Here is a 13,599-nt window from a genome sequence, read left to right on the forward strand (position 1 = left end):
ACTTAGCACTCAAGCACGCATGTTCAGGGTAAAAGTGACGCTTGGTCACAGCCTCTGTGGGACTCTGGACTTCATGCGGATTGAGGCTGGGTATTTCACATCTTCACTGCACAGAGCCTGAACCAAACGGGCTATTCTGTTATACCCATCGTGTCGGTTTTCCCCACCTGGGATAAAGGGCATGTAGGTGGGTGGGGAAAACTGACCTACCCTAGTAGAAGAAGACCTCATTGTAACCTTGGTAAGTCTGGAACTCTTGAGATTTCATTTTAGCCTACTGCAGAGTAGTTAGGGCTTCCCAGGTGGTGCTAGTGGTAAAGAACCTGCCTGCTAATGCAGGAGACACAAGTCACACGGGTTCAACCCCTGTGTTGGGAAGATCCCCTGGAGTAAGAAATGGCAACGCACTCCAGTATTCTTTCTGGGAAATTCCGCGGACAGAGGAGCCTGGTGGGCTATAGTCTATGGGTCACAAAGAGTTGGGCGTGAATGATGAGGACGCTCACACAGAGTAGTCAGAGCCACAGGCCATGACAGAGTCTGGCGACATTCTAGACGCAACCTTCCTAGGTTGCCCCTGTGGGTGTTTGTCTAGCTTGTCTACAAACGGGGACTCCCATGTAGCTTTTGTGTGCCCTGTGGGGCAGGGTTTTCCATGATTCATTATCTTCTTTCCTTTGTTGTCTGAGTGGATTGAACCTCCATGGAGAGCTGATCCCAGGGGCCGCCCCTAGGGAGTGTGAGGTACGTGCTCGGGAGACGAGTTCTTTTATAGCTGGTGACAACTCCTGTTTCTTCCCTTTCCTGCTTCAGCTGACGGGGGACCTCTGCTCCCTCTCTTTTGTTCAGAAAAGATGTGATCCTTGAAGAGGGGATTCAGTGAGAGCCAAGAGCCTGCATTTGCCACCACCCCCGAGGTTCTGAGCACGCTGGGACCTGCGTGTTCTACCTGGAGTAAAAGCAGAGAACTAGCAGGGGTAGGTGAGTGACTCTTCTGGAGATTCACGGGCACCTGGGGATGGGCTCTTTAGCTTCTGGTTGACATCAAGGCTGGGAACTAGGAAGCACATAGCAGGCAGAAGGTGGCAAATGGAAAACTCATCGCCAACCAGAGAGACACCAAGCCTAGAGTCAAGAGCCTTCGCCCCAGTGTAACCCAGCCCGTCTTCAGTTTTCCCAATTTGTCATCTCATCTTTGTTTTCTTTCAAAAACTCTTTTACAGAGTCATTATGGTTTTATTTAAAAATTAAAAAAAAAAACATTTGCTTTTAATGAGCATAATTGCTCACAATATTGTGCTGGTCTCTGCCATACATTGACATGAATCAGCCTCCCACCCCACCCCACCCCTCGAGGCTGTTACGGAGCCGCGGTCTCAGCTCCCCAAGTCACACACAGCAAGTCCCCACAGGCTCCGTGTCGCATATGGTGATGGACATGCTTCTGCGTGCCTCTCTCGGCTCCTCCCACCCTCTCCTTCCCCTACTGTGTTCTTAGTCTGCTCACTGTGGTTTTAAATATCAACCTACTTCTCAAGTGAGGAAACCGAGGCACACAGAACTCAACTGATTTGCTTCAGCTCACATAGAGTAGGGCTGTCAAGGGGCCCTTGAGGCTTTAGGCCCTCTTCATCTCTGCCTGCCCTCTCAAGACACCTCAAATAAACCTACAGCGTTAACAAAAGGCAATTTTCTTATTATTCAAGTGCAACTTCAAGGCTGCACCCAGAGCCCTACTGAGGGTGCCATCCCCAAGGCTTTTCCTTTATTGAAATTCTGCAGTCATCACTAGACCATCAGGAATGGAATCAACATAAGAAGGGCTTCCCAGAGTGTGTCTTTAAAGTTTTCAAAGAGCCTGCACATTGCCTGTGCATTGGTTCACATAATGTCCCTGGAGTCAGGAAGAGCAGGTATTATTCCTCTTTAGGAGCTCAGAAAGTTCCACCCACCTTGGATCCTTGATGCTGCAGTGGGCTCGCTGGCTTGCCCTGGGACTGGGGTCTCTGCTGTACCTATGACTGGAGACCCTTCCCACTTCTTTGCTATGCCTCTGCTTCCCACTTGTCCCCTTTGTAAGGTGGCTGTCTGTGAATAGCTTTGAGGGACAGGTCATGCCTATTCAGTTTTGAAGCAGCTGGAATAATGAGAGAACTCCCAGGTAACTGATCAGGTTTGGTTTCAGGAAAGCCAGCTGCTGCAGAAGTTGGTTTGGTGGAAGATGGTGGGCTGTGGTCAGATGGAGCTGTGTTCTCATCTGGACTCTGCCGCTTCCTAGTTGTTGAAGCAGGGCTCGTGGGAACGCCACATGCTGGGTGCCTCTGTTTCTTTGCAGCCACCTGGCAACTGGGGAAACTTACGGCTTGGTGGAGTGAAGTTTGAGAACAACTGATATAATACTGCTTTTTTTTGAAACTTAAGTTCAGGAGCTCAAATCTCTGCGACCCCATGGACTGTAACCTGCCCGGCTCCTCTGTCTATGGAATTCTCCAGGCAAAAATACTGGAGCAGGTTGCCATTTCCTTCTCCAGGGGATCTTCCTGATCCAGGGATCGAACCCTCATCTCCTGCATTGCAGTCAGACTCTTTACCGTCTGAGCCACCAGGAAAGCCCCCCAGATTGAATCTAGTAGCTAAGTAAAGAAATTATATGCAAAAGTCAACTCAGCTCATTTCTCATCCCAGGCGGGTGGCTACTCTAGCACATGGGCTCTGTTCTTGCATCTTCCGTCTTGGAGCTGATTGGCAGGAATGTGACTTCAGCATCCAAACTGGATGGCTCTTCCATAAGTGTTGGTGGGCTTCCTCCTTCCTCCCCCCACCCCCCATTCCCTTCAAACGGGTGGCTGGACTTGGAAAGGAAACAGCTTTCTGGGTCAGCAGAATGCTCCGCGCGGGTATCCAATTGTTTTCACTGCAATTTATTTACATGTGCGATTATTTAATGTACAATTTATTACAAATAAATATCGGTGTATTTATTGCACGCAGACTGCATCCAGGGACTCTTTGTGGCTCTGGCAACACAGTGATGAGCAAAAAGACACAGCACTGTCTTCGAGGAGCTCACTTGTGTGCGTGATGTTATAGAGAAACAAACAAACATCTAACTGATGACAACGAAGCCGTGACCCAAAGTATTAAGGCACGCAGTGGGCCAGAGAGGGACGGGAGCTGCATTTTCAGATGGGTGGTCAGAAAGGGTCTCTTTGTTTAGGATAACTGAAGCAAGCGCAGAGGAAACCACGCAGAAGGGCAGAGGGAACAGTGTGAGCAAAGGCCCTGAACTTTCACTTAATGCTACTTCCTTCCATCTTCAGCCCAGCCCTGCAGGTATGCCTATTACGCCCTCCATTGGAGAACAGAGAAAAGGGAAGCTCAGCAAGACGAGGAACTTTCTCCAAAATGCAGCCAGGGTGGGGCCAAGGTCAAGTTCATCTTCTCTGATTCTGGAGACGGTGCGGTGAACTCGGGGGGCTGTGTGCCTGAAAGTGGGGTGACTGCTGCTGTCCCCCGGCAGGGACCCAGAGCAGAGAGGGGGCGGGGAGCAGAGCCCGCAGCCCCTGCCTGTAGCCCCTTCCATCTGCCTTTGCCCCCACCCCCTCCCCGCCCACCGCCTGCTCCCCGTGGCTCGGGCCCTGTTTCCTGAAATTGTTGTCTGGTCTTAGCAGGCTCCTTTTCCAACTCCTCTCTCCCCTGGGGCTGCGTCTCCCAGAGGCTGGGTAGAGAGAACCCGAACAGGGTGGAATCCAGAGTCCCGCCCGGCCCATCACGCAGCTGCGCCAGCCAACAGCTGCAGGGACCCAGCTTAGCGTCCCTGCGTGGGCTCCAAGCTGCTTTCCATATCTGTCAGGGACAGCCTCAGCCAAGCGAGCAGCGCCTTTTGAGCACACTACATCAGCTCAGGTTCCGGGCTGGCCCTTGCTCTTCATCCAGATTGTTCCCTCTGACCCTCTCCTCCCCGTGGGGGCCGTTTGCTCCCGGCCGGGCACCTGCTTGACAACGTTCCCTCAGCCTCAGAGAGGAAGCCAGGCCGCTTCATAAGCCTGGCGGTCTCACCGGGTTCCCGCCGCTCGCTGGAGCCCGAGGCGGCTCTTCCAACCAGGCCCCGAGGCGCAGAGAAGTGAGCCTTACTGCCAGGGCCGGCAGCGAGGGGCGCGGTGCGTCATTTGGTGACATGAGATGGTGGAGATGGCGCGGTGTGTGTGTGCATGTGTGTGCGTGTGCGCGCCCGTGTGTGGGGCGAAAGCACACACGTGTCTGTCCGATGCTCTGGGACTTGACTCCCATCTGTCTCGCTCACCGTCTGGCTCTTTACAGGAGTCTGACAACTCCTGTTCTTGGAGGCATGACTAGTGTTCCTCAGGGAGCCAGGCTCCTTGTGCGGTTCTGTCGTCCACTGAGGCCTGCGTTAAGTGTACTGAACGAAGCCGGTGAACAGGGAGGGAGTTGGCCTGAAGAGAGGGGGCAAGGCTCACCTGCTTCTTAAAATCCCCAGCCCGGCTCAAGAGGGGGCGGATATATGCAAAGATACAGCTGATTCACGTTGTGGTACAGCAGAATGTAATATAACAATGTAAAACGATCGCACTCCAATTGAAAAAAAGTAAAATCACACACACACACACACTTCACTTTAGTCAGTTCAGTTCAGTTCAGTCGCTCAGTCGTGTCCAACTCTGCAAGCCAGTGGACTGCAGCACGCCAGGCCTCCCTGTCCATCACCAACTCCTGGAGTTCACTCAAACTCATGTGCATTGAGTCGGTGATGCCACACACACATCTCAACCCACAAATGAAATACATTATTGTCTGGAGGCAAGAAGGTGGGAACATAGCCCCGGGCCTGGCTGCCACCTAACAGCGGCTCACGCCGAGGAAGGAAAAGTGTGGGCCTTGGCTGTGAGCGTGTGTTTAAAATATCCTACATTTTTACCTCCTCCACCAGCAGCTGAGTAATAAAAGCTGTGCTTTCAAGGTAACATCTGGATTTTATGCAAGCCCCAAAGGTTCTGGCATCCTATCTCTAAGCAATGGATCAGAGAACTGAAACTATCATAAGGCAACACCTGCTCTGTGCCAGGTCCCATGGTGGAGGCTGGGGGCACCTGTTCTCTGCCCGAATGCCCCTCTGGTTCAGTTGGCACAGAGCTGGTGTCCTGTGCATTTTTGTGGTCTGATCTGCATACACATACGCATGAATGAGAAAAGTCTTCCTACTAAACAATGAGACTATCAAACCTGAGTCACACCAGGAAGGCTGGCAAGATTTAGAAATAATACTAACGATTCATGGATGAGGCAACCAAGCTAGTGAGCTGCAGGGACAGGGCCTGATCCCAGATCTGTTGGACTCTAAATCTTGTGCTTTTAATGACTATGGAAAAGAATGAACGTTTCTGAAAAGCTTTACTATGAAGGCAGGCTTCTACAGCATCTGTGTGCAGTAAAGACACAGAAGGGTCTTGGGAAGGGTGAGCACTGCGCCCAGGATGCTACATTGTAAGCCAAGTTGCAAAGGGGCGAAGTGTGCTGGAACTGTGCTCTGAAATTTCCTGGAGTCAACAGAGGCATGAAGTCTCTGGGGCTGCATGCAATGATTTGTTCAGGAAACCAGTGTTTACAGACGCCCCCACCCGCACCCCCCGCCACCACTGTGGGGAGGTCAGAGCCGGGATTTAGGTGTGGTGAAGATACAGGCAGGAATCTGAAGACTTTGACCTTGTTTCTTTCTGATTTTGTATCTCTACAAGCTTTTGTTGCCAGGAAATCATGAAATGTTGATGCCAGAGGGAACCTGGCATCAATTAATTTTTAGAGGAAAGAGCAAGGGTTTTAGACCTTGGCAAACCTGGATTCAAATTCCAGTTCAGGCATTTGTAACCACAGGCAAAACATGATTTGTTTTCCTCCAAAGGTTCAGCGATATTGAATAATGTGTCCGAGGTTACACAACCGGTATGTAATGCTTTCCGTTATCTGCTGCTGTTTAACAAACCTCTCCGAGGCTTAGCGGCTGACAGAACTGATGCTCAGTGATTGAGTTCAAAATCTGCAACTTGGGGATGGCCCAGCAGGTAACGCTTCGGTCATCTGGGCCAGCCTGCCCAGGGCTGGAGGGTCCACACCCCAGACGACTCACTTACCCGGCTGGCATGTGGTGTCGGCTGTGAGTGGGAGGTCAGGACCGGGACTGAGGACTGGGTCCCTCCCCACCTGAGCCTTGCTGCGGGCTGCTTGGACTTCCTCATGCCACGGGGGCTGGGCTCCAGGAAGCAGGCAGAGGAAGCCATGTTTTAAGGCCTGCAGACAGGCACAGCATCGCTTCCATCCAACTCTGCTGTGAAGCGCTTGCCTGGTGGCTCAGATGGTAAAGAGTCCATGGCAATGTGGGAGACGCAGGTTTGATCCCTGGGTTGGGAAGATCCCCTGGGGAAGGGAATGGCAACCCACTCCCGTATCCTTGCCTGGAGAATCCCCTGGACAGAGTCCAGGGCTACAGTCCACGGGGTTGCCAAGAGTTGGACATGACTGAGTGATAACGCTTGCACACATGCTGTTGTGAAGCAGCTACAAAACTCAGATTCAAGGGGAGTGGCCATTGACCCACCTTTTTCTCTCTTTTTTTAAAAACATTAAAAAATTTTTTTTAAATTAAAAAAAAATTTTTATTTTTAAATTAGAAAGATTTAATTGGAGGATGCCTGCTTTCCAGTGCTGTGTGGGTTTCTACCGTACAACGGTGTGAGGCAGTGGTCTGTGTACTTATGTGTCCTTCCCCGCGAGCTCCCTCCCAGCCCCATCCCACACCCCAGGTCATCACTGAGCACCTCGGGCCCCTTGGGCTCTACAGCCGTTTCCCTCTAGCTGCCTGTTTACGCACGGCCGTGTGTATACGTCAGCCCTGCTCCCTCAGTCTGCCCCACCCTCTTCTGCCCTCGCTGTGTCCGCAAGTCCGTTCCCCACGTCTGCGTCTCCATTGCTCCCCGCAAATAGGTTCATCAGGGCCATTTTTCTAGATTCCACAAACATGCGTTAATATGGGACATTTTTCTCTTTTGGACTTTACTCTGCATGACGGACTCCAGGTTCATCCACAGCTCTACAAATGACCCGGTTTCGTTCCTTTTTATCGGTTCCACTTTCTAATGGGAAGAGTGTCCAAGAGTTTTGAAACGGCCACTCTTCTCCACTGGTCTCCTCCTCTCCAGGCCTGCTCCGGCACAGCGTACTGACCCCTTCTCTGCATCACTCCTGTGCTGAGAACTCGTCAAGGCTCTCTGTTATCCTTTGCCTTCCTCTTAACTTGGTCACTTCACGACGTTGTCCTAGCTTGCTTCTCAAGGTCAGTGAAGTCATTTCTCCTCTATGATCTATTCCAGGATAAAGAAAGAAAGAAAGTGAAGTCACTCAGTCATGTCTGACTCTTTGCGTCCCCATGGACTGTAGCCCACCAGTCTCCTCCATCCATGGGATTTTCCAGGCAAGAATCCTGGAGTGGGTTGCCATTTCCTCCTCCAGGGGATCTTCCCGACCCAGGAATTGAACCCCGGTCTCCTGCATTGTAGGCAGATGCTTTACCGTCTGAGCCACCAGGGAAGTCCAACATTAAAAAACATGCCAGGATAAAGTCAACATTAAAAAATTTCCCGTGGTATGTACGTATGTACTTTTATTGAGGTATAGATGATGTCCAGATTATATGTTCATGTGTGTGATATAGGGATTCTCAATGTAAAGGTTGTATTTTGTTTATAGTCATTATAAACATTGGTCATATTCCTTGTGCTATATCCTATAGAGATAAATAAGCTGTCTAACTTTGTAGCTTATTTATTTTATACCTGGTAGCTTGTACCTCTTAATCCTCTACCCCTAACTTGCCGCTCCCTGCTCTTTTCTTCCCATGGGTAACCACTAATTTGATCTCTGTATCTGTGAGTCTGTTTCTGTTCTGTTATATTCATTCATTTGTTTTATTTTGATTTCACATGTAAGTGATAACTTGCAGCACTTTTCTTTCTCTGACTTATTTCACTAAGGATAAAAGTGTCCACCAACAGATGAATGATAAGGAAGAAGTATACACACACACAGAGGAATAGTCTTCAGCCATAAAAAAGAATGAAAACTTGCCATTATCACCAACATGAATGGACTTGAAGGGTAGTAACCTCTAGTACTTATTAACCCTATCATGATAAATACTTTAGAGGGATTATCTAATTTGAATTTTCACCCTGTTAGCCAGGTTCTTTTGTATTTGAAGTCAGGAATGCTTGACCAGGAAACTGAGCTCTTAACTCCCATTGTAAACTGCATCTACTTGAAGTTTCCCAGATGCAGGTTGTTCTTGCTGAAGTCCGAGATTTTATCCTTTTTCTATGACTTCTCTACTTCTCTTTTATCTCACCAACTTATGCTTATTTTTCAGGTTCCAATTTAGCCAGCCCTTTCTCCAAGAAGACTTCCCTGATTCTTGAAGACGGGTTGCGCTCCGTATTAATATTCCATCTTATTTCTATCTAGCACTTTTCACTTTGTCCTGAAATTATCTGTTTTCTGGAGCCCGTCACAGGCTGTACATTTTCTTTTCTTTTTTTTTTTTTTTGGAGAGTTAAGGCCAGCATCTTGATTTTATTTTCCTCTCCGGAAGTGAAAGATCCTTCAGTCCAACATCCCACAGGTTCTCCCCGAGTTGTCCTCATCTGTGAGGCTATGAGACACCCCAAACCAGACCCACATGGCGGAGTTTGTTATGCAGCCCGACACCCCAAACCAGACCCACATGGCGGAGTTTGTCTTGCTGGGCTTCGCTGAGGCCCATGAGACACGCCTCTTCCTCTTCATCCTCTTCCTCACCATGTACCTGCTCACCTTGGTGGAGAACTTGGCCATCATCCTGGTGGTGGGCTTGGACCACCGCCTCCATAGGCCCATGTATTTCTTCCTGACGCACTTGTCCTGCCTTGAAATCGGGTATACTTCAGTCACGGTGCCCAAGATGCTGGCGGGTTTCCTTGGGGTGGCTGGAGGCCAGAGGATCTCCTATGCGGGCTGCCTGTCCCAGCTTTTCATCTTCACCTTCCTCGGGGCCACGGAGTGTCTGCTGCTGGCCGCCATGGCCTACGACCGCTACGTGGCCATCTGCCTGCCTCTCCGGTACGGGGCGCTGGTGTCCTGGGGCGCCTGTGGCCGCCTGGCAGCCGCCTGCTGGCTGGGGGGCCTGCTCACCCCCGCGTTGCCCATCTATCTCATGTCCCGACTGACGTTTTGTGGCCCCAACGTCATCGACCACTTCTTCTGCGACGCCTCGCCGCTGCTGGCCCTGGCCTGCTCGGACGTCGGCCCGAAGGAGACCGCAGACCTCCTGGTCTCGCTGGCCGTGCTCCTGGCCTCGTCCGCGGCCATCGCCGCGTCCTACGGCCGCATCGTCTGGACGCTGCTGCGGCTCCGCGCGGCCGCGGCGCGCAGAAAGGCCTTCTCCACCTGCGCGGCCCACCTGGGCGTGGTGAGCCTCTTCTACGGCACTCTCTTCTTCATGTACGCCCGCACCCGAGCGGCCCCTTCCGTCAGCTTCAGCAAGGTGGTGTCGGTCTTCTACTCCATCGTCACGCCCATGCTCAACCCCCTCATCTACAGTCTCCGAAACCACGAGGTCAAGGGGGCTCTGGGGAGAGCCTTCTCCTGCAGGTCTTGGAAAGGTCGGTGAGGAGGCAGGTGCTGGAGGGGCGGAATCCGTGCCTAGCTTCCTAGAAGGGGCGTGGTGAGCACTCTGGAATGGAGCAGAGGCCTGGGAGTCACCAGTTACGGGATCAGTTCAGTCGCTCAGTCGTGTCTGACTCCCTGTGACCGCACGCATCGCAGTACGCCAGGCCTCCCTGTCCATCACCACTCCCGGGGTTTACTCAAGCTCATGTCCATCCAGTTGGTGATGCCATCCAGACATCTCATCCTCTGTCATCCCCTTCTCCTCCTGCCCCCAATCCCTCCCAGCATCAGGGTCTTTCCCAATGAGTCAGCTCTTCACATTAGGTGGCCAAAGTATTGGAGTTTCAGGTTCAGCATCATTCCTTCCCATGAACACTCAGGACTGATCTCCTTCAGGATGGACTGGTTGGATCTCCTTGCAGTCCAAGGGACTCTCAAGAGTCTTCTCCAACACCACAGTTCAAAAGCTTCAATTCTTCTGCACTCATCTTTCTTTATAGTCCAACGCTCACATCCATACATGGCCACTGGAAAAACTGTAACCTTGACCAGATGGACCTTTGTTGGCAAAGTAATGTCTCTGCTTTTTAATATGCTATCTAGGTTGGTCATAACTTTCCTTCCAAGGAGTAAGCGTCTTTTAATTTCATGGCTGCAATCACCATCTGCAGTGATTTTGGAGACCAAAATAAAGTCTGACACTGTTTCCCTATCTATTTACCATGAAGTGATGGGGCCAGATGCCAGGATCTTATTTTTCTGAATGCTGAGCTTTAAGCCAACTTTTTCACTCTCCTCTTTCACTTTCATCAAGAGGCTCTTTAGCTCCTCTTCACTTTCTGCCATAAGGGTGGTGTCATCTGCCTATCTGAGGTTATTGATATTTCTCCTGGCAATCTTGATTCTAGCTTGTGCTTCCTCCAGCCTAGCATTTCTCATGATGTACTCTGCATATAAGTTATGGATTGTGTATTAAAGTAAAATGCTACTTCTGCTATGACAAGAAACTCTTAACTATATTAGCTTAAAGAAGGAAGGAGACTTCCTCTTTCCTGCCAGAGTTTGAGGTGAGTGCTTCATGTTGGTGGCTGGCTCTGCTCAAGAGGCATTTGAGGATCCAAGTTCCTTGTATCTTTCTGATTTTTGTGGGGGAAGCTCTCTGCCTCCAGTCAGCAGCACACACTTCTCTTCCTCATCACTTCTTTTTGTTTCTTTTCCTTTTGAAAATAAATCTATCCAATTATTTTTATTAAATTTTTTCTTTTTGAACCCTTTTATTGTGAAATATAAAACACAGATAGGAGGGACTTCTCTGATGGTCCAGTGGTTAAGACTTTGCCTTCCAATGCAGGGGGTGAGTGTTCGATCCTGGCCAGGAAGCTAAAATCCCATATGCCTTGTGGCTGGAAAACCAAAACATAAAACAGAAGCAGTATTGTAACAAATTCAATAAAGATTTTTAAAAAGATCCACAGAAAAATATCTTAAAAAAAACATATTTAGGAAAGTGAATATAACATAACCATATAGCTTAATGGATTACATAATGACCAACAAGTTAATATACTGAATACTAAATCCAGAAATTAACCATCATTGGTACCCCAATGCTGGGAAAGATTGAAGGCAGGAGGAGAAGGGGACGACAGAGGATGAGATGGTTGGATGGCATAAGTGACTTGATGGACATGAGTTTGAGTAAGCTCCTGAAGTTGGTGATGGACAGGGAGGCCGGGTGAGCTGCAGTCCATGGGGTCGCAAAAAATCAGACATGACTGAGCTATTGAACTGAACTGGTGCCCCCAAAACCTGCCCCCAGCAGACCTCTTCCCAGTCATAGTCGCCTCTTCCCCCAAATGGTAACCACTATTTAGACTTCCGTAGTTATCTTACCTTTTCTCTTCTGAGGGTTTAAAACCTAAGAAAGCAAGCCTCAACACTATGCGGTTCACCCTGAACAATGCTTAGGGGCACTGACTCTCCAAACGGTCAAAAATCAAAGTATAACTTATAGCTGGCCCTCCGTATGCAAGGTTCCTCGGTAACCATGCTTCTGTTATTTTTATTAAAAAAGCTTTATTTTCTGGTACAGTTGATTCACAAAGTTGCATTACTTTCAGGTGTACAACAAAGTGAATCAGTTACACATAAACATATTCCCACTCTTTTTCAGATTCTTTTCCCATATAGGCCATTACAGAATATTTCAGTAGAGTTCCTTGTGCTACATAGCAGGTCCTTGCTAGTTACCTATTTTATGTATAGTAGTGTGTATGTGTCAATCTTGAAAGTGCAAGTGAAGTCGCTCAGTCAAGTCTGAGTCTTTGTGACCCCAGGGACTGTAGCCCACCAGGCTCCTCTGTCCATGGAATTCTCCAGGCAAGAATACTGGAGTGGGTGACCATTTCCTTCCCCAGGGGACCTTCCTGACCCAGGGATCGAACTTGGGTCTCCCACACTGCACGTCAGTCTTAATCTCCCAACTTATCCTCCCCACCCCCTGGGAACCATAAGTTTATTATCTACATCTGTTAGCTCTATTTCTGCTTCTTTGCCTCTTTAGGGTCAATGTCCCCTTGGATGTTGGCAAACTAAGGCCAAATCTAGTCTAGCTCTTATTTACAACAACCTGTGAGCTAAGAATAGTTTTTAAATTTTAAATGGTTGAACACAAATCAAAAGTAGAATACTATTTCATGACATGTAAACATTTTATAAGATTAAAATTTCAGTGTCTATAAATCAAGTTTCACTAGAACTCAATCATACTTATGTATTGTCTGGGCTGCTCTTGTGCTCCAATGACAGAGACCATTTGCCAAACCCCAGGGGCCTTCTTACTCCTTCCATGACCAACATTTGGTCCCGCTGGATAAGAAGCGTGGTGTTGCTGTTCAGTCACTAAGTCACGTCTGACTCTTTGTGACCCCAAGGACTGCAGCACGCCAGGCTTCCCTCTGCTTCATTATCTCCCAAAGTTTGCTTAAACTCATATCCATTGAGTCGGTGATTCCATCCAACCATCTCATCCTCTGTCATCCCTTCTCCTCCTGCCCTCAATCTTACCCAGCATCAGGGTCTTTTCCAATGAGTCGGCTCTTTGCATCAGGTGGCCAAAGTACTGGAGCTTCAGCTTCAGAGTCAGTCCTTCCAATGAATATTCAGGATTGACTTCCTTTAGGATGGACTGGTTTGATCTCCTTGCAGTCCAAGGAACTCTCGAGTCTTCCCCAGCACCACAGTTTGAAAGTGTCAACTCTTCGGTGCTCAGCCTTCTTTATGGTCTAACTGTCACGTCCACACATGACTACTGGAAAAACCATAGCTTTGGCTATACAGACCTTTGCAGGCAAAGTGATGTCTCTGCTTTTCAATACGCTGTCTAGGTTTGCCACAGCTTTTCTTCCAAGGAGCAAGAAGGGTGAGGATACAGCACAGAAGGGACACAGCCCACCTCTTAGTTTTTCCACTAGATGTGGCAATCATTGTGTTTACTCACCTTTCTTGGTGAGAAGTTAGCCACAGGTCACATCTAATTGCAAGGTGGCACAATGGTAAATAATCCACCTGCAGTGCAGGAGATGTAAGAGATGTGGGTTCAATTCCTGGGTCAGGAAGATCCCCTGGCATAGGGAATGTCAACCCATTCCAATATTCTTGCCTGGAAAATCCCAGGCAGAGGAGCCTGGTGGGTTATGGTCTATGGGGTCACAAAGAGTCAGGCACGACTGAGCACACACAGAAAAAGAACCGTGCGAACCATACTGAATTCATTTTGTCAGCTCCACCTTAGGCCTGCAGTCCAACCTCACCCTCATTTCCATGTGACTAAGCTTTAGCCTACTCACAAGGAATGCACCCAAGTTCCCTATCAACTTTTACTCTTGC

General features: G+C 49.2%; 1 protein-coding gene across 1 annotated transcript; it reads left to right on the forward strand.

Annotated features, from left to right (window-relative positions):
* Window positions 1–8,758: 8,758 nt before the first annotated feature.
* Window positions 8,759–9,712, forward strand: LOC122449468 (olfactory receptor 6Q1). Its single transcript, XM_043481044.1, has one exon. The coding sequence runs from the start codon at window positions 8,759–8,761 to the stop codon at window positions 9,710–9,712; it is 954 nt and encodes a 317-aa protein (XP_043336979.1).
* Window positions 9,713–13,599: the final 3,887 nt, after the last annotated feature.

The sequence above is a fragment of the Cervus canadensis genome, chromosome 11 (genome assembly GCF_019320065.1).
Source record: "Cervus canadensis isolate Bull #8, Minnesota chromosome 11, ASM1932006v1, whole genome shotgun sequence".
NCBI lineage: Eukaryota > Metazoa > Chordata > Mammalia > Artiodactyla > Cervidae > Cervus > Cervus canadensis.

Bases quoted from the DNA above. Each gene is read 5' to 3' on its own strand.
- LOC122449468 (XM_043481044.1), top strand. From the start codon at position 8,759: ATGCAGCCCGACACCCCAAACCAGACCCACATGGCGGAGTTTGTCTTG.